At 59.3% G+C, this 25,543-nt stretch overlaps 11 protein-coding genes across 12 annotated transcripts; 5 read left to right on the forward strand and 6 right to left on the reverse strand.

Moving 5' to 3' along the window:
* The first annotated feature begins 578 nt into the window (after positions 1-578).
* Positions 579-1,327, forward strand: SDRG_00189 (hypothetical protein). Its single transcript, XM_008605655.1, has one exon. It carries the CDS (start codon positions 632-634, stop codon positions 1,193-1,195), a length of 564 nt encoding a protein of 187 aa, XP_008603877.1. The 5' UTR covers positions 579-631; the 3' UTR covers positions 1,196-1,327.
* A 126-nt stretch (positions 1,328-1,453) lies between these two features.
* Positions 1,454-4,487, forward strand: SDRG_00190 (hypothetical protein). The gene is made up of 11 exons (XM_008605656.1): positions 1,454-1,543; positions 1,596-1,684; positions 1,732-1,949; positions 1,992-2,127; positions 2,174-2,416; positions 2,469-2,582; positions 2,626-2,878; positions 2,924-3,027; positions 3,075-4,046; positions 4,091-4,239; positions 4,294-4,487. The coding sequence occupies exons 1-11, from the start codon at positions 1,495-1,497 to the stop codon at positions 4,337-4,339; spliced, it is 2,373 nt and encodes a 790-aa protein (XP_008603878.1). The 5' UTR covers positions 1,454-1,494; the 3' UTR covers positions 4,340-4,487.
* A 1,582-nt stretch (positions 4,488-6,069) lies between these two features.
* Positions 6,070-6,865, forward strand: SDRG_00191 (hypothetical protein). The gene has a single exon (XM_008605657.1). It carries the CDS (start codon positions 6,121-6,123, stop codon positions 6,754-6,756), a length of 636 nt encoding a protein of 211 aa, XP_008603879.1. The 5' UTR covers positions 6,070-6,120; the 3' UTR covers positions 6,757-6,865.
* A 159-nt stretch (positions 6,866-7,024) lies between these two features.
* Positions 7,025-8,346, reverse strand: SDRG_00192 (hypothetical protein). Its single transcript, XM_008605658.1, has 3 exons — positions 8,233-8,346; positions 8,067-8,184; positions 7,025-8,007 (listed from the first exon to the last, which is right to left on the reverse strand). The coding sequence occupies exons 1-3, from the start codon at positions 8,295-8,297 to the stop codon at positions 7,078-7,080; spliced, it is 1,113 nt and encodes a 370-aa protein (XP_008603880.1). The 5' UTR covers positions 8,298-8,346; the 3' UTR covers positions 7,025-7,077.
* A 28-nt stretch (positions 8,347-8,374) lies between these two features.
* SDRG_00193 (hypothetical protein) lies at positions 8,375-9,748 on the reverse strand. The gene is made up of 2 exons (XM_008605659.1): positions 9,146-9,748; positions 8,375-9,091 (listed from the first exon to the last, which is right to left on the reverse strand). Exons 1-2 carry the CDS (start codon positions 9,701-9,703, stop codon positions 9,005-9,007), a joined length of 645 nt encoding a protein of 214 aa, XP_008603881.1. The 5' UTR covers positions 9,704-9,748; the 3' UTR covers positions 8,375-9,004.
* Positions 9,749-10,595: 847 nt separating this feature from the next.
* Positions 10,596-12,306, reverse strand: SDRG_00194 (hypothetical protein). The gene has a single exon (XM_008605660.1). It carries the CDS (start codon positions 12,293-12,295, stop codon positions 10,646-10,648), a length of 1,650 nt encoding a protein of 549 aa, XP_008603882.1. The 5' UTR covers positions 12,296-12,306; the 3' UTR covers positions 10,596-10,645.
* Positions 12,307-13,064: 758 nt separating this feature from the next.
* On the reverse strand, positions 13,065-14,793 carry SDRG_00195 (CMGC/RCK/MAK protein kinase). Its single transcript, XM_008605661.1, has 4 exons — positions 14,677-14,793; positions 14,553-14,621; positions 14,337-14,497; positions 13,065-14,285 (listed from the first exon to the last, which is right to left on the reverse strand). Exons 1-4 carry the CDS (start codon positions 14,761-14,763, stop codon positions 13,172-13,174), a joined length of 1,431 nt encoding a protein of 476 aa, XP_008603883.1. The 5' UTR covers positions 14,764-14,793; the 3' UTR covers positions 13,065-13,171.
* A 436-nt stretch (positions 14,794-15,229) lies between these two features.
* Positions 15,230-17,769, forward strand: SDRG_00196. 2 transcript variants are annotated; one of them, XM_008605662.1, is made up of 11 exons: positions 15,235-15,484; positions 15,548-15,616; positions 15,664-15,729; positions 15,773-15,838; positions 15,896-15,955; positions 15,996-16,055; positions 16,105-16,170; positions 16,229-16,846; positions 16,893-17,178; positions 17,226-17,331; positions 17,380-17,769. In XM_008605662.1, the coding sequence occupies exons 1-11, from the start codon at positions 15,240-15,242 to the stop codon at positions 17,664-17,666; spliced, it is 1,929 nt and encodes a 642-aa protein (XP_008603884.1). In that variant the 5' UTR covers positions 15,235-15,239; the 3' UTR covers positions 17,667-17,769. The 2 variants fall into 2 exon arrangements, with proteins under 2 accessions (XP_008603885.1, XP_008603884.1); XM_008605663.1 differs by having other exon boundaries at positions 15,230-15,484; positions 15,664-15,838.
* Positions 17,770-17,787: 18 nt separating this feature from the next.
* SDRG_00197 (hypothetical protein) lies at positions 17,788-20,677 on the reverse strand. Its single transcript, XM_008605664.1, has one exon. It carries the CDS (start codon positions 20,659-20,661, stop codon positions 17,920-17,922), a length of 2,742 nt encoding a protein of 913 aa, XP_008603886.1. The 5' UTR covers positions 20,662-20,677; the 3' UTR covers positions 17,788-17,919.
* A 1,094-nt stretch (positions 20,678-21,771) lies between these two features.
* SDRG_00198 (hypothetical protein) lies at positions 21,772-23,071 on the forward strand. Its single transcript, XM_008605665.1, has 4 exons — positions 21,772-22,047; positions 22,095-22,296; positions 22,341-22,488; positions 22,541-23,071. Exons 1-4 carry the CDS (start codon positions 21,810-21,812, stop codon positions 22,868-22,870), a joined length of 918 nt encoding a protein of 305 aa, XP_008603887.1. The 5' UTR covers positions 21,772-21,809; the 3' UTR covers positions 22,871-23,071.
* A 556-nt stretch (positions 23,072-23,627) lies between these two features.
* SDRG_00199 (hypothetical protein) lies at positions 23,628-24,736 on the reverse strand. Its single transcript, XM_008605666.1, has one exon. It carries the CDS (start codon positions 24,725-24,727, stop codon positions 23,789-23,791), a length of 939 nt encoding a protein of 312 aa, XP_008603888.1. The 5' UTR covers positions 24,728-24,736; the 3' UTR covers positions 23,628-23,788.
* Between the last annotated feature and the right edge of the window lie 807 nt (positions 24,737-25,543).

Genomic DNA, 25,543 nt, shown 5'->3' on the forward strand with positions numbered 1-25,543 from the left:
GCTGATGCGAAACACACGAATGTATTTTATCACACACCTTGGGACTCACTTCATGATTCTTGCATTCCAGATCTGACGGAGCACCGAGCAGGAATAGCCTCTTCCTGGCCTCTCTTCCTTTCAAACACGTCGCTACTAGCATGATGGCAGCGTCGATCGTGGAAGACAGGTGACGCGGCGCTGGCGCCGCACACATGGTCCGGAGGGCTAAGTGGTGTCAACCACCTTCGTCGATCAAGATCGTGGTCGGAGGTCGGCGCCAAATGACACACACCGCGGATTGGTCAATTCCACTATGAATCCAGCGAATCAACGAGCGGCTCCAAAACCTGTGAAAATAAATATATTCGAATCGGGTCGGGACAGCGCGCGGTTACCCACGCCACGTCCAACGAACTCTCTCAATCGTAATGAGTCTTGGTCGTAGTACCAAGAGACGTCCTGGTTTGGTTGCGCACTGTCCGTGGCGCGCGAGCGCGGTGGCGTTGCCTCGAAGGGCACTTCCGAAGTTCAAAAGAAGTTGAATTTGAGATGTGTAGGTCTATCGAAGTATCGAATCGAAGTTTGGAATCTATAAAGTTTCGCCGACTTTGCCTGAAAATAGTGGTGGAGACAAAAAGTCACTTGCTCCATGTTGCGCCGTGTCCTCGCCAAGACTGCCGCCCGCAGCTTCGGGTCCCACGCGCCCAAGCACGTGCCCGAGCAGTTCGTGCGCGACCACCTCGTGGCCGTGACCTTGCTCGACTACGAGGGCAGCCGCCACATCATCCAGGGCCGCGTCGGCCAGACGCTCTTTGAGGCGTGCCAGTTGTCGGGCCTCGACATCGTCAAGGACGACTCGCTAGGCGGCGGTGGCTCCGCGTACAGCGCGGTGCGGACGCCCGAGTTCACTGAGAGCCTCTTTGGCGAAGGCCCGTCGTCGCCCTTGTCGCACGTCGTGGTCTCGAACGAGTGGGTGCACAAGCTGCCGGCGCCGACCGAGCGCGAAGCGCGCATCCTTGAGGACGTGCCGGAAGAGGACCTGACCAAGAACTCGCGCCTTGGCACGGAAATCATCTTGACCAAGGACTTGGACGGCCTCGTCGTCGCCGTGCCTGAGGCGCCGCCGGTCGAGACCTTTACGTACTTGAACGACTGGGAGGAGCCGCAGCCCGAAGCGTACACCATGTTCCCCAAGTCCATCCGTGGCGATTAGATATGAATCGAATACAATATGGCCGCGTGGTATTGCCGTTGGATGCAGTTGAACCTCACGAACACAGATGCGAGATGGCATGCTGCACAGTATTAGCCAAGACCCACGCAATAGCAGCGTAACTCGAATGCATGGTCGTACCTTGGCCTACAGAAGGTGGGCCGTCGACCACAGCCACGCATCGTCAAAGGCAGAAGCACCTCGTCGATCGCCGAATCTTCGATCTTGAAACCTTCGACCGTGCTTTGCCGTTTCGGTGGTTTCTGCCGCAGCGCCTTTCCACACGCCGACCCACTGTCATGTTCGCGCCAAGTCTCGTCGACTACTTCCTCGAGGTCGTCATTGCCGGTGCGAATGCGTCGTCGTCATTCCCACAACTCGACTTGTCCATGGTTCGTAGACCCCGTTGGCACGCCCGTGCGCTCGATCGCCCACCGGGTACCTGCGCTCGATCGACCGGGGTTCCCGCTGCCCGACGGTGTCCGCTACGTCTGTGCCTCGACCTTGCACCTCGGCACTCTCATGGACGCGAGTAGTTTTGCCTCCCCGACAAGATCGACCTCCGCGACCGCGCGCTGTACGAGAAGACACCCAAGTTCCACGCCTTCACGCTCACGGGTGGTGACGGGTCGCGCGCCTACGGCTTTGCGCTCACCACGTACTCGCACGCATGTGACGCCACGCTGTGTCTACCGCGCGTCTTCTGCTTCATCTCCCATTTTGCGCTTTTCGGGCTCTTCAAAGAAGCCTTGGGGTACGCTCCGTGCGTTCGCGGCAGGAGTTCAGGGTGCAGTAGATGGATCTACCACGCGCAGGCTACCGAGGAAGCCAACCCCGACGACGTGTGGCTCGCGTCTCCCCGTGCCGGAGCCCTTGCCTTCCTCGAAGCCAATCCCGCCAACAACAACCACAGCAGCCACGACGACACACCGGCATGCAGTTTTGGCAGACGTCGACGTGGTAGCTGAATATATGTAGGCAACGTCGTGGCGCGACGCGATCGTCGACTTGGTGCGTCGGGCGCCGGCGCCCGTCGTTGGCGCGACGACCGAGTTTTACATCCACGGGCAACTGCTGTTTCAGCAGACGCTGCACACGAGCGGCCTCGGCTATGTCGACGATGCGTGTTATCAGCTCCTCTTCCAGCACCTCAGCATCAAGAACATCATCTTCATCTTGAACTGCATGCTCTTGGAGCAGCGCATCTTGATCCATTCGTCGGTATGGCTTTCATCTTTTTCCAAAGACCCAAGCGAACCTTCGGAATGTGTAGCACCACGGACTGCTCACGCCCGTGTGCGAAGCGCTCTGCGCGCTGCTGTACCCATTTGCGTGGGAGCACGTGTACATTCCTCTCCTGCCGATGAAGCTCATTGAATATTTGCAGGTCGACTCGATCGTCGAATGTCATTTGAACGTTTAGTGTGTAGGCGCCGGTACCCTTTTTCATGGGCGTGCACACGAGCTACCTCACGACCAAGAGCGGCGCCGACGTCTTTGCCTCGTGCGTCGTGATCCACCTCGATAAGGACAAGGTCGTGCGCCCCATCCACGGCAGCCACGGGCTCCAAAGTGCATTGGACCACCCCGTGGCCAAGTTTCCGCCGACTGCCGTCTCCTTACTCCAGTGCAAAGTGCAAGCCATTCTCGACTTGCACCAGCCAATTGCGAGCGCCCCCACAGGTTCAATGGTCCGTTGCATTTGGGTCTTGACAATGCGTCGTGTAGCCGACGCCAACCGCGTTCGCTCCCGCCGCAACGCTCGCACGTCCGATGTGCTTCGCATCGACGATGCGTCGTCCGAGGTCGACGTGACCTTTGGCCCCGGACCTGTACGCCTCAAGGCGACATTCTACGAGTACTGATGCGTCGGAGTTAGCTCGGCATCACGTTCGAGCCGACCCACGTGCGACTGCTGGCGACTGGCGCCGACGTCGCGCACCCGACATCGGCCGTCGTCAAGGCCTTCCCACAGCTCCAGAATGGTCTCCCGGGGCCGGCTGCGCTCTCGGGCGTTCTGCACATCGGGAGCTTCCTCCTCAGTGTCAACGGCGTCTCGACGCTCTCGCTCTCATTCGAGGCGACGTGCGATCTTCTTCGGACGCAGCCACGACCACTGCGCCTTCGCTTTCAAAATGCACCTCGTCCGTTTCCGAACGCCTGTCGGTTTGCTGCTCGCGTGCAAACCTCGGCCTTTCTGTCTGTGGCGCCAGTGCCAAAGGTGGTGCCGGCAACGACGACGCCGATCACGCCGTGGGTCGACCCCGTGCGCGTCGCGTTTGCAGGGTTTTTTGTTGACCTTTTCCGCGGGTATGCGCAGTACATTGTTGTGACGCCGACGCCGGCGCCGCAACTGGCAGCCCCGCGGTCGCCACAGCACAGTCGGCGCAACAGTCGCCAGCGCCAGGCGGCCGTTGCGATCACTTTTGATGCCGACGCCTTTCTTGGTCAACTGTACGCGACGACGACGACCTTCTATCGCGCCTTCTTCGAGACGCAGGCGTTCCAGGCCTTGATCAACGACACGGCCCTTGGGAGCCTGGAGCAGGACGACGGTGTACCGGCGCCTGCGCTCGACCTCTTCTTGACCTGCTGCGCCGACGACGTCTCGTCGCTTCGGGCGTGCCTGGGTCGTGATGTGTCGGCTCTGACGCGTATAATCACGTGGCAGTTTCCGGCACCAGTGGCAACAACGAATGCCCGTCGCAAGGTTGTGATGGCCATCGATGTCGACCACACCACCGACGACATTCGGGGTGTGGATCTCTTGGTGGAGACAGCGCCGGCGAAGCGAGCCTCGGCCACCCGGCAGCTGGAAATGATGATCTGCGGTGCCATCGAGCGTCCCGAGGTAGGTGTTTCCGGCAACAGCGCAAAGACATCGCCGCGTTGTAGCTCGACGGGCCCCCGAGTGTGCAGCGACGCCGTCGGTCCATGAATGCAAGCTCGATGGCGGACCTCGACAATGAACTCGCGAGCGGCGCAAGAAGCAATCAGGTCGAGACCGGCCTCCCGTCGTTGCCGCTTCGGAACAAGCTCGCTGTGTACGTGGCCAATGACGAGCGACTGAAAAGTGGATCTCGCCGACTTTTGCGTAGGCTGTCCAAGAGCTTGCTCCAGCGAAAGACCAAAACCCTCGCGTAGTAGCGCTTTATGCATTCGATTTCATAGTTGGTCTTTGTTGCGCCGGGCTCGCAGCTCGTTAGCGACGCACGCTCGCTTTGGCCGGGCAAGTCCCTTTGACGATTGTGTTCCGCGGAATGGAGGAGCAATACTGAAACTCATTTCTCAACGCACCAGAGTTCTGCAGCGCCGAAGAAGGAAGGATCGTCGCAATGGCCCTAGTAGGTATGGAGGCGCATAGCATCGACCAAGAAAAGACAGCGCCTCGGCCAAGGGCGATCTGGCGCGCAAGCAAACTTGAGCAGTCGGCAAACCCACGCTGGAATCGGCCAAGCGGTACCGCCGATCTGGCGCAAGCAAACTTGAGCGGTCGGCAAACCCACACTGGAATCTTCCATCGCTTCATTCAAGCGCGAAACGTCATCTCGTCGAACCGCGGCCTTGGCCATGCCGCAAGCCTTCCTCGTGTATCTTGTGGTGCTTCTTAGGGTCATGGCGCTCGTGGAAGCGCGCGCGGAAGAGTGCGATGCCTTGGATGGCAGCGACGACTGGCCCACGACCGGCTCATTCTCTACTTTCACAAACAGCTCTTGTCGTACAGCCTCCAGCTGACCCAAATCGCACGTTGAGCGCCACCGAATGCGCAGCGCTCGGGTTCGAGTACAGAGGCGTCCTGGAAGCGTCGGTGGGCGCTTTCCCAGCCTCCAAGTACCTCGATCCGCGCAGCTCCCCGCCAAACGACCCTCGCACAACGTGTTCTTCACCGCGTCAATCGTCACGTACAGGGCTCTTCTCTACCAGTGATCGAAAGCATCTCGCTGACGCGATACCGCCCAGGCCAGCGCTACGACTAGCACGTCGACGCATACAGCGTCACCACCGGCTGCTCCATGCCTCGCCTTGCCAGCAGCAAAGGCAGACGTACCGCGCTATTTCAAGCAAGCACCGAAAGGTCTACGCGGTGCGTGGACAAGCAGCAGACCTTGCGCCGTCTTTCGCCGACATGACTTGTAGGAGAATGTCCACCGGTCGTGGCAAAGCGCCCGTTGGATTCGATTTCTGTATGCGGATGTCTGTGAGCTGGCAGGCTGATGCCTCATTATTATCCGAACAAACTCCAACGGCGAGATGGCAAGCGACATATGCAACGGCGTGGGGTTTTCGAGCGTCCCAAGACCAAGCCGCGCCCAGTCCCAGGCAATTGGCGGAGCCCACGGCAAGCTTTGACGAGAGTCATGGCGCACGGTGCATCAAGCGCCCCAAGAAGTATACTAGTACGACCGAGCTCAGTACAATTGCCTAGTGTCCGAACATATATGTTCTGCTAGGCCGGTCGAGGTGACGACGAGCTATCGATAACCATAAAGTTGTCAGATTCGCTGTGTCTCCAACAACAATGGATCGGCCACGCTGTGATTCGGTCTGGCCGATTTGATTGGCTGGTACAGAATGATGGTCTTTTGCGATTTGCTGCTTATCCGGAAGACGCGCCTGCCCATCAAAACCAAACGGCAATCTGAGTGTTTAACCCATTTATTTAACGCGTTTTTGACAATGCGTCGTCAGACAAGGATGCAGCCACCGCGTTTTGCGAGGCCTTTCAACGGCGCACCATAAGTGTACGTGTCCTTGGTATATAATCCGCTGCCACAGTCGTCGCCACGCTTCTTTGTACAAATAAACGTATCGGACAGCAACACCCCCACGACGTTGATCGTTAAACGTCCTTGGACCCAACGCGTCAATCGACTAAAACCTTGAACTTGGACTGGCGTTTGTCTGATCCGACTCGACTGCAGACGATGCTGGACGGCGATAGCGAGACGGTGCTCTACAAGCGCGAGTCCATCGGGCGCAAGGCCGTCGGCGTCTGCGCGCTCATCGCGAGCGCAGCGACCGTGCCCTTCAAGGACGCGATCGCAGGCAAAGTCGCGGGCGGCGTCGCGTGTATGGTGCTCTACTTTTCCATCATGGACATGTCGTACAGCTACAACGTCAAGCGCTTCACGGGCGTCGCAGGCGCCTTGACGCTCTTCATTGCTGGCGCGTGGCTCGCCTTGAGCCCGGTCTTGCCCGAGTGCGAAGCGTCAACGTGCACGGCCGCGTACATTGCGATCGTTTTTCTCTTCCTCGCGGCCGTCGTGCAGGCCACGTCGCTTCGGTTTGTGAGCCCACATGCGCCGTCCGTCTCGAGCGAAGACATCTTCACACGCAAGCGGGCCGAGGAGGTCCTCCAGTTCCAGCTGCGCCTCGACGTTGTGTTTGCAGGTCTCTTTACCATCGCCGCCGTCGTCATGTCCTCCGTCGCGCCCAACGCGACAGCATTTGTCGTCGCGGCCTTTCTGCAGGCGCTGCAGACCGCCGGCACCTACGTCATCCTCCAGAGCGTTCGCCGAACCGACACGCGTATCGAGGCCACCTACATCGAGTCCGTGTAGCGGACGTGATGTGCTATGTGTAACCAAAATTGTATTGTCAGCGCCCTGTCTTCACATATAGGGACGTAGCGTTGGCTACCGTAATGTACTGGGTCGTAGACCCATTTTGGGGGTCATAGTTCGCGCTTGGGTACGCATCGGCTTGACCATGTTATACGAGTCGTCCTTGCTGACACGCTCGGTGGCAGCGCTGAAGGTGCCATTACGCCCTCGGTGAGCTATCTGCAGTTGATATCCGAGAGCCGAGCAAGCTCTGGAGCGAGCGCTCTTCTCGGTCAAACAGAAGAGAGCATGCTATTAGATTGTCTACTGTATGAAGATTTAAGATTTCTTCTTGAAGCTAAACCCGGATTTGATTTGATCCAGGAGCGACTTGCGCGCCGGCGGTGGCGGCGGAGCTTCAACACCCGGTGCCGGTGCGGACGTCATTTGCGACGGTGGCGGCATGCCGTGCGGCGTTCTCGATTTCCGCGCTTTCTTCAGAGGCGACCCGGGTGCCTTCAGCGGAGCTTCGGCGGTCTGACTCGGCGGCGGCGCCAGCGACGACTGGCTTAAATACTGGCTCGTTTGGTCGAGCACCGCTGGCGAGTGGCCTTCCGCCGTCATAAAGTTCTTGACTTCGTCATGCGAGAGCCCGAGCTTGAGGAGGTTGTTGAACTTGGCGCACATTTCAAAGTCGATGGCGCCGGGCGCGGGCAGCGGTGCCAATGACGACGCTGTTGGCGGCGGCGGTGGCGGCACGTCCGAGGTCGGCGCTTCGACGTCGTCCGTGTCGTCGTCGTCGCCCTTTTTCTTGCGCTTGGATTTCTTCTTCTTCTTTTCCTCCTCCTTCTTGGCCTCGTCGAGCGACGCCGTCAAGCGCGTCTCAATCTTGTGGGCCTTGAGGTGCTCCCGGTACTTGGGAAAGTTGCGTGCGTCCAGTCGCGTCCGGCGCGGGTCGGTCAGGTACGAGATCGGTGGCACGTCCGGTTTGCCCGACGGTACGGTGGGCAGCGCGCGGTGGGCCTTGGCCCGCGCTTCGTACTCTTCCTGGCGCTTCTTCTCCTTCTCGAGCGCCCGCGCAGCCTTCCGCTTGTGCTTCTGCAGCTTGAGGCCTTCGTGGCTCTCGGGCTCGGTCACCGCAGTGATCGACTTGACCCATAGCGTGCCTTCGATGCGGTTGCGCGCGGCTGCCGGCACCTCGCTACCTTTTTGTGTCACGATCTTGAACGAGTTTTCGTGAGCACCAAACATCGTCTCGCCGCTCCACTCCTACGTGGCAGGTCGAGAGCTGCGCGTGATGTGCAGTCATGGATCTGGCGGCGACGTACCTTGACCTTGACGACGCGCGTCTGCTTGACCGTCGTGCCGGGGCGGGCGGTGGCCGAGGCTTCGTCCGCATACAGCCGCAGCACGCCCGTGTCCGTGAAGACGCCGTAGTACTCTTGGCTACACAGATGCATGAGACCAAGAGCTGCATGGGCGAGACGCATGTACAAGGAGAGCGCGAAGCGCAGTTGCAGGAGGCCCTCGTACAGCACGTCGCCCTCGTCGTCGGCCATGCTGCGTTATGCTCTCGCGTTGGTCACACTGTGAGCGCTGGCACGTGGCAGCGTTATAACACGGATGCGTAACATACTCACATTATTTTATGTGCTCCGTGTATTACGAAATAGTATTAAAACGCTACAATCGTTTCTTGGCCACTCTATTTCCTACTGTCTCGTGAATAGTGTGCGGGTGGCGGCCACGCCCATCCTGCTTGGTGGATGGCTGTCTCGTCGTCGTGGCCGGCTGGAATCGAACGACCACATCAACATGCAGCTTCGCGACGCAGTCGATGACGATGGGCGACGAAGCAGCGCCTCCTGCAAGCTTGACTGGTCAAGAGCACTGCCCCTTCCTCCTCCGCTCATGATGCTGAAGCAGCAGATGTCGTCAGGCAGTGGGAATTGTTGAGCATATCACTTTGCGCAGTGCAATGACAAGCCTGGCCTCTCAAGACAACCGGTATCGCTTGGCCGCCGGTGCTCATCGTGGGCAGGACAGCTGGGCAGGTTGGCGCAGCACGGGCGTGCGTGCGCCGGGTTGACCCAGTTGCCACCCTCGCGACCGCGATGGTCCGCGCCCCGAGAGGTACACTGTATGAGCCAGGTGGTGGCACTGCACGTAGGGACGCCAAGGCGTCGGCGGCACCCACGGAGGAAGTCGGAGGATGCAGATACCAACTACCAACGGTTTATATATATGTGAGAGAGATTGTCGCCAGCTAGATGTTGCCTGGCTTTTGTCTGAAGTGATGCTTCATGCCGAGCGAGAAGCAGCCTCGGTCGATCATTTGGTGCGGAGGAATAAACTACGCACAGCCGATGCGTAAGATACCACCTTGGTACACGAAGCATCATCGTACCTGGTCGTCGTCCTTCTCCATGCTGTCTAAGTGGTCTAAATGCCGCCGGTACCGGTCCGCGTCGTCGTACTCGCTATCGTACGACGGCTTGCGTCCGTGGGGCAGTGGCACCATCGGCACGGTCGACTGCGTCGGCGTGGACGATGGATGCAACGGGATCTGGATCGGCCCGGACGACGGGTGCGCCATCGACATGGCCCGCAACCGCCGGGTCTCGGTCTCGGTCGGGCTGCGTCGCTCGTGGCGCGTCGTCTCGTCGCCGCCGTTGGCGATGTGCAACCGGCTCAGATACTTCATGCGCCACTTTTGCTCGTCGCCCGATAAAAACGACTTGTTGGGCATCGACTGGCTTCGCAGAAGCTGGTCGGTCTCGGTCCGCGCATCGACGACGGCGCGCGCGCCCGGGATCGCATGGCCCGCAGGTTCCTTGAGCTTCTGCAGCACTTGCTCGTCGAGGAGGTAGTCCATCATGTCGGGCTCGACGTGGTCCATGATGAGGTCGTCGTCGCCGCCGAAGAGGACGTCCGACTCGTCCATCTCAAAGTCGGTCATCGTCATGCTGCTGCCGCTGCCCGCGGTTCAACTTGTCGACGAAAATCGAAATAAACTCCAGCTGCCCTTTTGCCTTGGAATTTGTATGGAGGACCGATCGACCATATGATTGGTCGACCTGGTTGAACCTTGGCAATCCCGTTTCCGGCAGAGCGATACAAAGAGTAAGTCGGCGACTTTAACGCGTAAGACGTATTGCGTTTTATCGGCGCGCGGCGGCTTCTTGTGGCCGCAGAAGCCTCGCCAGGCGGAGCACTTCGGAACAAACACTACTTGCGCGACGCCCAGCACCAGTATCGCCCAAGCTTGACCCACGACTGCTTCTTGACAGGCGAATCAGCTTCCGACGTGCAGTCGACGGCGCTGTTCTACGAGGACAAGACCATAGATCTTGCATTTTCCAGCATTTTCGCTGGCGGCAACGATGCTATGGGATCATTTCTAGGACGAATTAAATCAGTTCATATTCGTCTACGGTGTTGCTCGCAAGGGCAGACAATACGCACTCGATGCCGGCAAGGGACACCGCATAGCAGCAATGTGACATCGCTGGCGCACGGCCACCGACCTGTGTATCCTATCCTGCGGTTTCAATGGCGCTAAACGTTTCGGTTTAACGTTTAACGTGATGACGGACTGGTTTTGCGCGCATTTTCCTACGTTTTTTCCACTCGCAGCTGCGTCGACGCAGTGGAATTTTCAGCGATCCTGAGACCGAATTAAATAAAAAATATTTTTAGAAGCGAGGCCGTGGTTCTTGTGGTCGGCCTGCGGCAGGGTGGCAGGCAGGCCGAGGTACCCGCGCAGTAGCCAGCGCCGGTGGCCGCCTAGTCTGTCGTCCGAGGTTGCGTCGACCGAGCGCGATGGGCAGGCCTACCTATGTGCTACTTCAAGGCGAAATCAGATGCAACCTCCTTCAACCACATCGTTTTGATTCTCTACTCAGGACTACCTGCAGCTACTACGCTGCTTTGTCACGATCATGGATGGCCACGCGCGAATGAGCCGGGCCGCGGTCTCGGCGAAGGCTTCAAAGTGCTCGACGCCCGGCGCATCGAGGCGGCGCGGCGCAGCGTCGGCCACCGACACGGCGCCAATGCAGACACCGTTCGAGAGGTAGATGGCTTGGCCACGGTAAAAGCGAACGTCGGCGGGGAGCGGTAATGACAGCGTCATGTCATCCAGCACGTCATCCACGATGCTACCGCCGGCGTCGATGGCGCGGGCCACAAGCGCGTCGCCGGGCGCTGGCCCGATGATGGCCACGAGTCGGACGCCGTCTCGAGTCGCGAGATGTACGCTGGCGCTACTGCACGCGATGGCCTTGACGGTAATCGCGGCCATGATCTGGAGGAGGATCGCGAGCTCTAAATCGGACGAGAGGGCGTGGAGCTGGGCGCTGGAGCAGGCGCGCCGCCGGGCGACGGGCGACGAGAGAATCTGCGCTGGCCGACGTCGATGGCGGATGGGCGACCACACCTTGATGGCATCGACGCACGTCGCGCAGACTCGCAGCGCGATCGGAGTCTGCCGTGTTGTCTCGAGAACCGAGCACGACGCGCAAACGTCATGGTCGCAGAGACGGCAAACGACCGCGGGCAGAAACACGCTAAAGCCCGTCAAGCACACGCGACAGCCGTCTTGGACAGAAGAGTCGCCGGCTTCATGCAGCGCGGGCTCGACAAGGTAGTCGGCGAGGCGAGTCCCGACAACGAGGCGAGGGATATGCTCCCAAGCATCGGCGGCGCGGAGGAGGAAGCGCTTTGCGGCGTCCTGGAGGCCGTCGACAAAGCAGTAGCCACCGAGAAAGCTGAGACGCGTTCGGTCGCCAACCGCTTGTATGTGGCACGCCATCATGAGGTTTTGCAGTCGGCGGACAAGTGGCGTGAGCACGAGCGCATCGGGATCGTCGATGGACTTGACGAGCCAGATGTAGCTACCGTCGTCGAGGCGCGCAAAGTGCTCGAGGTACAATAGTTCCTTCATCTTGGGCTTGGACTTGGTCACAAAGCGCGCTGTTCGCGCGCTCTCTTCGTACCGGAGGCGGTGCAATCCGGCCGCGAGCGTCTCGGTCGCATGCGCGTGGTGTGCTGTCGGCGTCGATATGGTCGTGGACGACGATGACGACGACGACGACGCTTCGGCGTCCGGCTCGGCACACGACGCGTCGCTCTGGGCAACCGACCGAACGTATGCTGTATCGTCGGCAAAGACTGCGTGCCACAGTGCGTCGCTTGAGGTCCACTGCGGCGTCCAAAAGAGACGCAGCACTTCGTCTATAGACGCGGGCAGCACCTGCGCGCAATGGACGTACTGCACGTGGGCCTTGCTGTCGGCCGTGATGCTGACCTTGGCGCGGCTGCCATACTGCACGCGCTTGAGCTGGACCGCGTCGTTCTCGCGCTGAATCGCTGCATGCATGTAGCGTCCGAGCTTCCGGCCGCGGCGCCCGAGCTGCGACGCCGAGAGGTCGGCAATGTTGCTGGAAAAGCCCCACGGCCCACTCGCGGTCGTTGTTGTCGCGGCTGCCGGCTTGCGGCTGGACCAGTACATCGAGTGGTGGGCGGGCTGCGTCGGCGTGCTGAGCCCGATCGGCATCCTATGCTGAACCCAAAATTGCAAAGTGGGGCGTGGAATATTATTATTTGTCGCGAGCTGATTGATCCCAAGGTATCGTAACTAAGCAGCAACGAGCAAGAGCCAGAAGAAGGGCAGAAGCGGTGCAGACAAGAAGGTCGTCTCGGGTCGTCGTCGTACGAGAGTACGAGGCACTACTATATAGACAGCGTTGACGCTGCACCAAACTAATATTACAGCCTGGATAACAGGTGCGTCGGCGTCGTGGGCATCCGTGCTGCCAACGCCGTGGGACGATCGCGCCCGTTTGTGCGACGGAGCCAAATGCGCTGCTCTGGCCATTCCGGACGTCGACGTAGGGAGAATAGTAGCCCGTAGCATGCCGTGGTTGACGATTTGGAAGTGGCAACTTCACCTTCTCACACGCCGGCGGCAGCTGCCGGCTAATAACTGTGGCATGCGGTGGTGTATCGTTGAAGATAACCGCAGGTGCGAAGACACATGGCACGCGTCTCTCTGGACGTCGGCGCGTTCGATTTCTCGACAGGCGCAGGCGTGGTGAAGCTGGTACCGCTCTCAAGAAATAAAGGTCCGGTCGAATCATCACCGTGTCCTCAAGCGTAGCCGAGACCAGTGGACGCGCCTGGCGCTGCACCGAGATTCGTCGAGGGTGCTTGTGATGCATTTCCACACGGTCGTGTCGTACGCAGTGCTATCACCTCGAGGACGACGATCCTCCATCGTCTCGCCCTCCGCCCATATACGTTGTCGTCGAAATGGAGCACACACCGAAAGCATGCACCGCACCTGTTTAGCTACCAAATCGAGAAGAAGATCCTAGACACACACACGAGACCGCGTCGCAATGTCGGCGTCCAAACAGCGACGCGGCGCGCGCTAAAAGTTGTGTCGGCTGTACATTTGGGACCCGAGACCACCGTTCGTCGTTGCTGTTGTTGCGGCGATCGGTTTGATCGGCGCGGTTGGGTTGTAGCTGGACTGGAACGGCCGCTTCCCGCCCGAGAAGAGCGACGCGTCGGGGTTGTTGGCGTCGTTGTTCTCGGTCGCCACCGCCCCGATGCCGGGTGCATACCGCGCTTGGCGCGTGTACCGACTGCCGGGCACGCTCGAGTTGTCGGGGCCGCCACTTGCCGGCGGTAGTGGCTCAAGCGACGAGCTGCCAAACATTGTGTTGGCCGCGGCCGCCATCGTATTACGCGGTGCGGCCTTGCCCGACGCCGAGTTGACACTATTACTTGTGCGGTAGTTGGCGTTGGCCGAGTAGTTTTCGCTCGGTGCGGCCGGCTGAAATGCGGGCGGGGGGTACGGGCCGTGGGTCGTGGAGGTCGGTGTCTTTTGGGCGACGCCGGGAGTGGTCGACGGCGACTTGTCCGTAGGCGTGAACGTACCCGCCAGCGATGTGGCCTGTTGCGGAGCGTTGGGGGTGGGGATGGACGGTGGGATGTTGGCGTTCACTTGGAAAAATGGATATTGCAGGGCTTGGCTCGACGTCGGTCGCTGGTTTGGGTCGTACTTGAGAAAGTCTTGCATGAGCTGAATCGCTTCCGGGCTCGCGTGCGGAATGATGGACGCAAGTGACGTCGACACGAACTGCGGGAAGCGGTAGTTCATCTGCGCGGCGAGCTTCATGCCTTCCGGCCAGCTCGCGTGCGTCGGGTTCCCGAGCACAGAGCAAATCTTGTAAATCTGGTCGCCTTCGCTCGAGCCCGGAAAGAGGGGTCGCAGCGTGAACATCTCGGCCATGATGCAGCCCATGGCCCAGGCGTCGATCGGAGAGTTGTACGTCGTCGAACGCAGTAGCACCTCGGGCGCGCGGTACCACCGCGTCGAGACGTAGTCGGTGAACGGCGGCCGTGATCGGATCTCACGCGCCAGGCCAAAATCGGCGACCTTGACGACGTCACCCTTGACGAGCATGTTTTCGGGCTTGATGTCCCGATGGAAGAAGCTGTGCTTGTGCATGAACGCCAGCCCTTGCAGCATCTGGTACCTAGACGCAGCGACCACATCAGGATTCATGCTTCCTTCCTTCTCGACGTACATGAGGTTGCGGATCTTGGACTCGGGGAAATGGCGGTTCCGCTTCTTCATCGTCTCGTACAAGTTGTTTTCCATAAACTCAAACACGAAGAAGAGCTCGTCGTTCTCGCGAATCACTTCCTTGAGCTTGATGATGTTGGGGTGGTTGAGCTTCTTGAGCGACTAGGCGTCCATGGATGAGCATCCTTGACCTTGTCGTAGGAAGTGCATGTAGTACCTTGACCTCCCGCAGCGCCATGCACTCTTCCCACGTGTAGAACTTCTTCTTCATCTTCTTGACGGCCACCTACATGCATGGACCCTCGTCGTCTTCCTCGCTCCTCATGCGCATGGTGGCGTACGACTTCGCCCGACGTCCGGTTCACGGCCTTGAGCACCGAGCCGTACGTCCCATCGCCGAGCTGCTTCGTGATCTTGTACCGGTTCATGCCCCGTCGCCGCCCTTTTGCCCACTGAGCCGACGCTTTTTTTAACCCGCCGTTTCGTTGAGAAACCGCAGGATTAGATAATGCTTTCAAACGTTATGTATAATAAAAAACACAATTCGCACATGCGTCTCGCGTCTTGCATTGAGATCGCGTCCACCTAGCATCCACCAGCTAGGCTAATACATACCTATATAACTTGGTGATCTTGCCATGGGGATACATGCGTAGTCCCTATGCAAGTCGTACAAGTATGCATGAACCGGACGCCGTAAGAGCCCTCCGCGGCTGGCGATTCGCGGTGTGCGAACCGGTTAGTCGAGACGACGATGAGGATCGAGTCGGCTTCTTCAGCGCTGCGAGCCAGGTGTACGAGCTGGCCGTTGATGGTGCAGTCGCTGGCCAGTCCATGCCACCACTCCATGTTATCCGGACAGCCTTGCCTGCGAATGCCAATCATACGGATACTCTGTGTCGGGATGTGGTCGACGACGGCAGCGCTTCTGTTCCTGGCGACGTCCGTGGCCGGCGAGACGGCCTGCCCCAATGCATCGGCGCCGACGGCGACGCTGGTTGCGGGCTCGGCCTGCGAAGGCACCGACAGCACGCTCTGCTACGTCGACCGGACGTGCACCACGGTCGCCCGTGCGGCGCTGACGGCCAAGTCGCGTGTCGCCAACGTCTCGCGCGTCGGCGACCTCTCGGCGTACAGCGGTAGCCGCCTGTACGTACCACTCTCGCTACTGCACTCAGAATTGGACATGATACACTGTCTTGCGGGCCGTAGGTTTTTCGAAGACAGTCCGCGCTTGGTGTTTGATGAGAGCTTCCGCTTCCCGCCCTACCTCTTCGTCTTGTGCGACTTGACAAGAAACGCGATAGACTCATACCATGAGTGTCTAGCGGCGTCGAGCGATGCAACATGAGCGCGCTGCCGCCGGTGCCGTCTTCGGCGCTCTTCACCGAACTGTGCGAGCTGCCGTACCGACTGTACTTCACCACCGTGGGGTAGGTACTTGCGCTTCAACCGCCTCACGCGCCTTCCGACCATGAAGCTGGCCAAACGCATGTCGGAATTGTAGGTCCTATTGTCGTCTGCTATGAAGTTCATTCCTCATCATGCATGCGTCGGTAGCTGGGCCGACAACAACTTGCTGACAGACGTGGCGCCGATCCCGATCCCGACCTTTGCGCTGTACGTCACGTGTGGTCGCATCACCTCATGGCAGCTCTAGTGTCCTGGACAACAACCGCATTGAGCAATTAGTCAACCTCACGCTCGACACACAGCGACTGTACGTACTGACGACCACGCTATTGTCATCGAACGTGCGGTGTATGCAGGTACTTCAGCGGCAACCCGCTCACAACGATCCGCAATGTGAACTTCTCCTCGAGCGTCACCCTCTTGTATGTTGAAACTTCTGCGATCCTAGAGATATGTCCTCATCGGCGTCGATGGATGTAGCAACTGCTCGGACTGCCACCTCACGACTTTTGCACTGACGCCGTCGTCGTACGAGACGCTCAACAGCCTTCCGCCAAACCAATTTCTTCTCGGGTCGACGACCCTCAACGCCTCGGCGTGCAATGCGACCGGTGGTGCTATCTCCGTGCTTCAGACGCACTTTGTGGCGTGCGTCGCGCAGCCCGCCGTCGTCATTACGGCGCCGGCCCACACCGCAAGCGTCCTGCCGTGGGTCGTTCTTGCCGTCGTCGGCGTCTTCGTCGTTCTCATTGCGTTCGTCATGCGGCTTCGCTGTCGTCGGGCGGCAGCCCACAAGGCCGACGACGACGACGAGAAGCGCCCGACGCGAACCATCACGTTTCCGTCGTTCTCGGACCGGTCGACCGACTTGGACGCTGGTGGCGACGATGATCTGCGCGCCAAGCTCAGCCAATTGCAGCTGCACCGCGTCGAAGTTGGCGAGGTTCAGGTCGGCGCGTTTGTCGCGGAAGGCGGCCATGGCGCCGTGTACCAAGGCACGTACCGCAACGACACGGTTGCGCTCAAGACGCTCTCGCCCCACAAGATTTCTGCGTCCAATGTCAAGAGCTTCCTCGACGAGATTCTTCTCCTCTCCACGTACTACGCATTCGCATTTCTTCGTTTGCGTGACATGACCTACTAGCCTCGACTGCCCGTATATCGTCCGGCTCGTCGGCGTCGCGTGGACCAAGCCCGCCGATGTGGTCTGTCTCCAAGAGTTTATGGACGGCGGCGACTTGCGCACGCGGTTGCTCGACGACGCGCCGTTCTCGTGGACCGACAAGCTGCTGTGCGTGACGCACCTTGTCGACGCGCTCGTCTACGTGCATTCGCTCAACGTACTCCATCGCGACATCAAGTCCCGCAACGTCCTCTTCCGACGCGACAAAGCGGTGTGGAAACTCGCCGACTTTGGCATTGCGCGCGAGGTTCGATATCATTATTTTCGAAATTGAACTATCGCATGGGATGCTAGGACGCCGACGGCACAATGACGTGCGGCGTCGGCACGAGTCGGTGGACCGCACCCGAGGTGCTGCAGGGACAGTACTACTCGTCGGCTGCCGACGTGTACTCGTTCGGTACATCAACCCGGTATGCTGAACGCGATGACAATATATATCTGCTAGGCGTCGTGCTCTCGGAGCTCGACACGCATGCGCTGCCGTACGCAGAGGTGCTCGGGCCCAACGGACAGCCACTCTCTGAGGCGACGCTCGTGCACCGCGTGTGCGCTGGCGAGTTGGCGCCGACGTTTCGAGCGAGCTGCCCGGTGTGGGTGCGCTCCTTGGCGACCGCCTGCCTCTGCGCCGATCCCGCGCTGCGCCCGACAGCGCTTGTGGTAGCGTCGCGCCTCCTGCGCCTCAAGCTTACGGATACTGGCGAAGCCATCACCGACGTCAACGCGCACGCGTAGTGTCAACCTTCCTACCCAGACACGCTTCGATTGCACATGACAATATTGTATCATACTTTCTAAAACCTCCACAAAAATCTACTTCAAAATCTCCTATGGCCAATGTACTGTACACGTACGGGGCAAGACAGAACGCCACCCAATTACTGTAGTCCACCCATTTATCGACTACTAGTATGCAGTGCCACCATTCAAGTATCGCATTCGAATAACGCAAAAAAATGTTGGAAAATATGGAAAAAAAGCAACGTCGCTACACAAAATACATGCGGCGACGGAGGTTCGAGTGCACTTCCAAGAGACGTCCCGTGGCTTCGCTGTAGACGCTGCTGGCGTTCGACGCCGTGTCGCTGCCGCCATCCAGCTGGAAAAAGCGCGCACGGAACGCCACAAGGTGCGAGTAGTAGGCGGCGGGGACAATCGAGACCGACCGCGTGCAGCGCACAAACGTGTAGCACATGCGAAACGTGAGCAGCTGGAGCTCGTCGGCCGTAAAGCCAATCTCGTCCAAGAGCACGTGGTAGTGGGCCGGGCGGCTCGTGCCTTGGAGGCCCGCGTGGCTCATCAGGTAGAAGTCGTGCTCGGTCGGGTGGCACACGCCCGTGTCAATGACCGTGCCCGCCTTCACGTTGCCGCTGCGGTCCGCGTCGGCCGCGTTGCCCGCAAAGAACCGCGTGTGGTGTCGCTTCTGCACAACCACAAACGTAATCGCGGGGGCATAGCCCGGCTCGAGCGCGGCGCAGGCCCGGCGGAGCGCCGTCACCTCGTAATCGAGCACCATCTGAAACTGGCCTTCGCTCACGCCGTCGCGGTAAAACAGAATGCGAGCCGGCTTTATGCGCGCTTCCGCGTAAAACGCCTTGAGCATGTCGGTCGCGAGCTCCTCGAGGTCCTGAATCTGCTCGACGCGGTGGCCTTGCTCCTTCATGACCGACGCGTACTTGACCGCGTGGCGGTCGACCGACGCCACGACCGCTGCAATCGACGGGCGCGTCTTGTCCAGCGGGCTCGGGTGCGTCACGTCGGCGCCAAACACAATCGTTGGCGCTTGCGACAGCTTGGGCAGCGGGTCCTTGCACACCGTGTTGACGCCGCCGAGCTTGGCGTTGACCTTCAAGAGCACGTTGCCAATGTACTGCGAGTTCTTCTTGGGAATGTGCTTGGCCAGCATGCACTGCGACGGGATGCCAAACGTCACGTCCGACGCGCGCTTGAGACCGCCATAGAGGCCTGCGTCTTGCATCGGGCTGATGCAAAAGATGATCTGCGGCGCCAGCTTGTACTGCTTGGTCGCGGCTTGGACAGCCTCGTAAAAGAGGTCTTCGATCGGCTCGTCGCGGCCATTGCGCACGAGGACCGGCGGCATCGCAATCGAGCCCATGCCCAGCTCCTTCGCTTGCTTGAAAAACTGAGCAAAGAAATCGTGCACGTCGTCAGCTGGCATGCGGCGCGGTTCGCAGAGGCTAATGATCGCGCACGACTTGAACGTCGACGGCGACTGAAACGTCTTGGCGCGCATGTTCCACTGGCCGCTGCTTGGGCGCTCAAACGTGTTCTTGCCGTACGCCATGTCGGGCTCGGGCAGCTGGCGCGCCTCGACCGAGAGCATGGTCGGGCTCACGCGCATGCCAAAGGCTTCGAGGTTGTTGTCAGCTTCGAAATGGGCTCCCTGCACTTGGGCTTCAATGCGGCGGCGGCGGTCCTCGGGCGCCGTGCACGTAAACTTGATCATGTTGGCGACCTGGTTCTCGTTCACCTTGCGCACAAAGCGCTGGCCTTCCATCGTCACGCACACCTCCATCGGCATGTAGAGCTGCTTCGCCGGGTTGCCAATGTGGAGGCACGGCAGCTCCGGGTGGCGCAGCGACACGCCATACTGCTTGCGAAAGTAGGCCGCGACCGACGTCATCTTGCCGTCGTGGTCCTTGAACTTGGAGTCGGTCGCCGACTTGGGCGAGAGGCCATTCACGCGCGCCGTGCGCTTCTGCGTACCGCGGTGCGTCACTTGGATCTTGACGCCGCGCCACATCTTGTTGGCGAGCGAGTGCTGCGCCTTGCCCCACGTCTTCGGCAGAGCCGGCCAGTTGCACGTCGAGAGCATAAAGTTGATCGCAGGCATCGCTTCGACAAACGCCGTCGCCGCCATGTCAATGTTCAGCGTAAGCTGCGACTGCGTCGGGCGCAGCGACTGGTGGTACCCGTACCACATCATGGCGCCTTCGCCGAGCGCCTGCGCGTTCACGTTGCTGAAAAAGTTGCGACCGACCGCCGTGTAGCGCAGCGAGGCAGAGTAGCGCGCGGCCACGTCCAGCGCCTGGAGCGCGTCGTACGGCGTATAATTGAGCTGCCCCGCAAAGAGCGCTGCAATCTGGCTCGTCCGGACCGCGACCGCGTCCGTCGCCTTGACGACCACGTCAAATGTCTGCGTGCGCTCGTCGTCCGTAAACGTCACCTTGAACGTCTGCTTCTCAAACGGCAGCGGCGTTGACGCGTAGAGGTTGCGAATCGAGTCGGTCACGACCGCGACGCCCGGGACTTCCGTCTTCAACAGCGTCACCAAGTGCATGAGGACCTTGGCGCAGAGATGCTTGGGCGGGAGCTCCTTCAACGGCGCCTTGCCTTCCATGGAAAACGACGTGTCGTAGTGGTACACGTCGCCGTGGGTCGGGTTCAAGGTGACACGAAAGTGGTTCGCCCACACAACCGTCTTCTTGCCGACCGTGCCAAAGCCGGGACGGACCGGGTACGACGTGTTCGTTACCGAGCGCAGCAGCACCGACTTGGCCGGCGCTGGCGGCGGGGCCAAGCTGAGCGCCGACATGCTCTGGGACAGACCACGGCCACCGTCGCGGCCGCCACCACGCCCACCATCGCGGCCACCGCCACGACCGCCGTCTCGACCACCGCGTCCGCCACCGCCACGTCCACCGTCTCGGCCACCGCGCCCGCTGCTCTCGAAGCGTCCGCCGCCACGTCCGCCACCTCGAGCGCTCATTGACGAGAAGATGCTCAAACACGAAATGGTCAGTTGGAACCAGGCCGCCCGGTATGATCGGTTGCCATTGGCTGCTTTTCCGATATTTTAGCCAATGACAGACCACAGATAGACATGTGCACGCGGATTGGCCAATGTCGCTTCCATTTTAAACAACAGCCAATCAAACGCCACGGAGAAGGCCCAGCTCGAATCTTCGATCTTGCCGGATAGAACGCGACAGGCAACGCTCTGTCAACTCGCTTACATGCAACTAGCGAGCTCTACTGTTGAAGAAAAGACACTATAGACCAGTATACAATGTGTACTAGAAGCACCGATGGGTCCACCTTATTAGGGTGCGTGTTGTCGCTATTCAATGTGAAATTTTCTTGTTTTAGCACTTTTAACTTTCGTTCACCAACTTTCATTTCCCAACTTCCGTTCATCAACTTTTATTCAACACCTCGAGGTCACGGACTTGAGGTCCTAGTAGACCGTTGGTCACGTCCTCCATCAAGTACTACATAGCTGCCATAGCTGCTGCCATCCCAATCGAAGCCGCGTCTGTCAAGATGCATATGGCACTTGGTCAACCAACCACCTTTTGTCTAGTCCGTAGATTCCTGCATCACTCGCAGGAGGTGCGGAGTTCGAGGCCCGCTGCCCTTTCTTCTCTGCCCACGAGCGTGTCATCCGAACCAACAAGTCGGCTCTTGACTGCGTCCAACTGCCTACGCAACAGGGCCGCCAAGAAATGGACCCCTTGCGGCGATTGCTATCGAGACTCTGAGCCAAGCGCGTTGCATTTGTGGTTTAAGAACATGGAGATCCGTAGGCGTGACTACATGTGCGATGGTACCCTGGGTAGGACCTAGGGTACAAGGCCAAGGACATTTCCAGCTCCATAGCCCATAGCTTTATATGCTGCTCGATTCACGTCAGCTGATCCCATGCTGCCGACGCCAGAGATGGCGGGAGGTCGACATCGGCGAGATGTTGTTCTCTGCATCGAAATCTTCCGATTGCAATGTCGCGATGCCATTGGCTGGAATAGCATGTATTTTGACCAATCATGTGCGTCCACTTGGGTGCGGTCATGGGATTGTGGCGCTACACTTGGTGTTTGTATTGCCAAGCACGGAAATAGCTGCTGTCAGTTTTGGACGATGGCGACGCGGGACTTGACGCGGACGTACGTGGCGCTGCGCAAGGACGTCAAGGCCAAGGTGGCCCGGCGCCGGCAGATGGTCTCGCCGGACGTCCACATGGAGGGCAACTCGCTCATCCGCAACGACATGCGCTCGGACCTCGACGTGGAGATGGCCAAGACAGCGGGCCCGACGCCGGCGTGGGTCGACGCCGTCACGGACGTCAACATTCACATCGCGCGCGTCAAGCTGCTCAGTACGCCTTATATTGGCATTGACACCTGGGCTTATGCATGTACGTAGTGGAGAAGCTCGGCAAGATGCACACAAAACGGCTCATGGTGCGCTTTGACGGCTCCGAGTCGGACCACGAGCGCGAGATTGAGAGCATTACGGGCGAAATCACGGGCGAGTTCCGCAACGCCGAGCGCATCCTCAAGGCCAAGATGAATGGAAAGGACGGCGTGTCCGAGGCCGACGCCAAGGCCCGACAAAACGTCCAGCGGTACAATCGCCATGTTGCAGCGTAGGATGTAATCTCGTGTCTAGCGCGCTGGCGACGCAGCTACAGTCGCTCTCGGCCGACTTTCGAAAGAGCCAGAAAGAGTACTTGGACCGTGTCAAGAACCAGCGCCAAGGCCCGGCCGAGTTCGAGTTTCTCTCGGAGACCAAAAAGACCAAGACATCGGGCCTCGACGTAAGACCTGTGCGCCATAAGCTCCAAGATGTCATATGGCTTCATGGCGTAGGGTGGGTTCATGCAGGCGCAGATGGCCGAGGTCGAGCTCGCCGAGGACCTGATCAACGAACGCGACCGCGAAGTGCAGCAAATTGCAACGTCGATCCAGGAGCTCGCAACGATCTTCAAGGAGCTCGCAGTCCTCGTGATCGACCAAGGCACGATCCTCGACCGCATCGACTACAACATGGAGCAAGTCGTCGAGCGCACACAGGCCGGCATCGTCGAGCTTGAGAAGGCCGAGACGATCCAGAAGAGCGCACGGCCAATGAAGTGCATAGGCATTCTCCTCGCGCTCATTACGGCCATGACGATCATCCTGATGCTAAAACACATGTAATTGCATGCGCACAGGGTTATCAACTCAGTCGCTGCCTCCTACGGAATGACAGCGGCGTTCACTAGGACACGAAACTACCGTGCTTGGTTGACTATAGCTATCATGTTAGTTGCCGACGTGTAGCTTGGATGCTGCCGCTGCGTCGTCTGACCAAAAAATCGATGTCGGATTTGGTTGCGCTCTGGTGCCTTTCTTGCTTAACTCCACTCGAGTAGTCATGTTTTGTTGGCTGGATAACTGTATCAGTGATGGATACGTGTGCAGGATAGGATAATGACGAGTACCGAACTCTAGTACGGGATGGGTGGGTTGGGGAAATCGGCCGGCGAGTTGAGCTGGCGAGTTGGGTTTGATCGCGATTCTTGAATGGGCGCATCCGATTGGCTGAAAATAAAAAGCGCTTTTTAACGCTCGTGGTCCTAAGACCCGACTTGCACGCGTTCTCGACCTCCAATGACGACGCAACCTGGTGCGCTCTGCTCTTCAAAGGATCTTGTATCAACTTGCGACGTTTATACGTGTGCGCTAAAAAACATGATGTGGCCCCCGAGACCCTCGCCGCGAGCGCTGTTTGCAGCGCGTCGCTTCTGATTGGACAAAATACGTCTATTCAGACCAATCACATCGCTGGATGATGGTAATCTGGCACCGCGGACTCGCTGGTTTGCCCGTATTATCGTGAGATGCCAACGTTGCGCTCAACTACGATATATGTACAAGCCCGTCCAGTAGTGCCCTTACAAGCGCACCGCGCCGGGTCGATTAGCTCCGACAAATTCTTCGTCTTTTCCACTTCACTCCGGACCAAAACTCGTTGCTATCAACTCAGTCGCGGAGATCGAATTCAAGAACACACCCTCCCAGCACGAATGCAATCACGCCTGGCAACAGACACGTACATGCATAAACACAGCAGCATTAGAGGTGCACGCCCATCCAGACGACATTGGCGTTGGGGCGCGGTGCAAAGCCAAACTTGGCCATCATCTTGGCACTCGGCGTGTTGCCGACCTTGATGGCCGAGAACGGGCGCAGTTGGAGCGCGGCGTGCATCGGGCTCTCCTTCAAGAAAGTGCGGACCGCCGAGAGCGTCGCGTGGACGGCTTCGTGGGCAAGCCCGCGGCGCAGAAACGTCGGGTCGGTCGAGACAAGCCCGAGGGAGAAGTCGCCGTGGATCACACAGGACGAGACCACGTCGCCGGTCGCTTGGAGTCGCACGACGCGCGCAAATTTCGAGTAGAACGGATGCGACGCGAGAAACTCAATGTACGCCGCGTCGTACTCGACCGTCGCGAGTGCAATGACGCGCGCCGCGTCACTTGCCTTGAGTGTGTCCATGACAAACACGTCGTCACCGTCGGCCCATGCCTGCCCGAGCGCGTGGCTTGGCGTCGTCGGCATACCGGCCATGCTGAGCTGATCGTGGACCTCATACGTGTCGCCAACCCACGCGACATCGTGTGCGATGGCCGACGTGGCCGGCACGAGTCGCTCGGGAAAGGCGCTGAGCGTAAAGTACGGGTGAACTGCGCTCGCGGTCGCCGCCACCGCGCCGAGAAGACGCTGGAGGGCAGCAGCGTGGTCATAGCCACTGCGCGACTCGGCGCGAGGCAGCCAAAAGCGCGCCAAGAGGGTGTCACGCACGGTATAATGAATGACGTACGCCAGACCGGCGACCGACCGCAGGTGGGCTGTGTCGGCGGTCGAGGCCACGCCCACCACGTAATCGCCATCGAGGGCGAAGAGGTGAAGGTCCGCGTCGTCGGCGCCAAGGATGGCGCCGAGTGGCCCGATGAATTCGGGCGGCAGCGGCTCGGACGCGAGCGCGCAGAAGGTTGGCACGACCTCGGTTCGCATGGCTCGCCAGATTAGAAATTGCTTGCATGTCACTCTTTCACATTCCTATCCGGACGTCCGGATGCGGTTGGGAACAGAGGCGAACTCAGCACCGAGGAGGATAGGGAACTGTTTAAGTGCGCTTGATTTGTCGAGTAGGTGCGATCTCGCGCACAAGATGATTCCGCTGCTGCAATTGAGCTGTCGTTCCTAGTGCGTGCGCGACGGAACGGCGGCGAAGACATCGTTGAGGCGTGCTGTGGTTGGCGTTAATCAGTACGACGACCTAGTATTTATAACGTAGTCGTCCGGCCGCGCCGCGTGCGGCGTCGGTTCTATGTGCTCGGTCGGTATCCGGATTTATTCGGATGCGGGCTCGGACGGTTTCGTTTGAAACACACCCGACGGCTTGCACTCCTCTGTCGGGCGGTCCGAGTACAGGAGCCTGCGTACGACCTCGCGCGAGCTATGACTCGGCGAGTGGGGTCCACCACGGGATGGATCTCTCCGTACGCAACTCACTCCCAACGACCCAGCGCTGGAGCCAACTCCCACGCATTCAGGCGTAGCGCTACGTATGCGAAGTCTTTGTGTCATAATGAAGATAACGCGGAACACGTTCATATATATATATATATAGTTGGAGAAGAGAACGACACACTCGATCGTTGTGGACAAGCTAGACGGGCGCCCATAGTGCGTGTGTCTAGGGTCCATTGTCGTGTGTCGCGAGCAACGACGACCTGCCGAAAGCCGTGAACACGTACTGTATTACCGAAGCTTTACCGATATAGTGCAGACATATTGGCGAGACATGAAACAGTGTGCGACACAAAG

The sequence above is a fragment of the Saprolegnia diclina genome, assembly GCF_000281045.1.
Source record: "Saprolegnia diclina VS20 unplaced genomic scaffold supercont1.1, whole genome shotgun sequence".
Taxonomy (NCBI): domain Eukaryota; phylum Oomycota; class Saprolegniomycetes; order Saprolegniales; family Saprolegniaceae; genus Saprolegnia; species Saprolegnia diclina.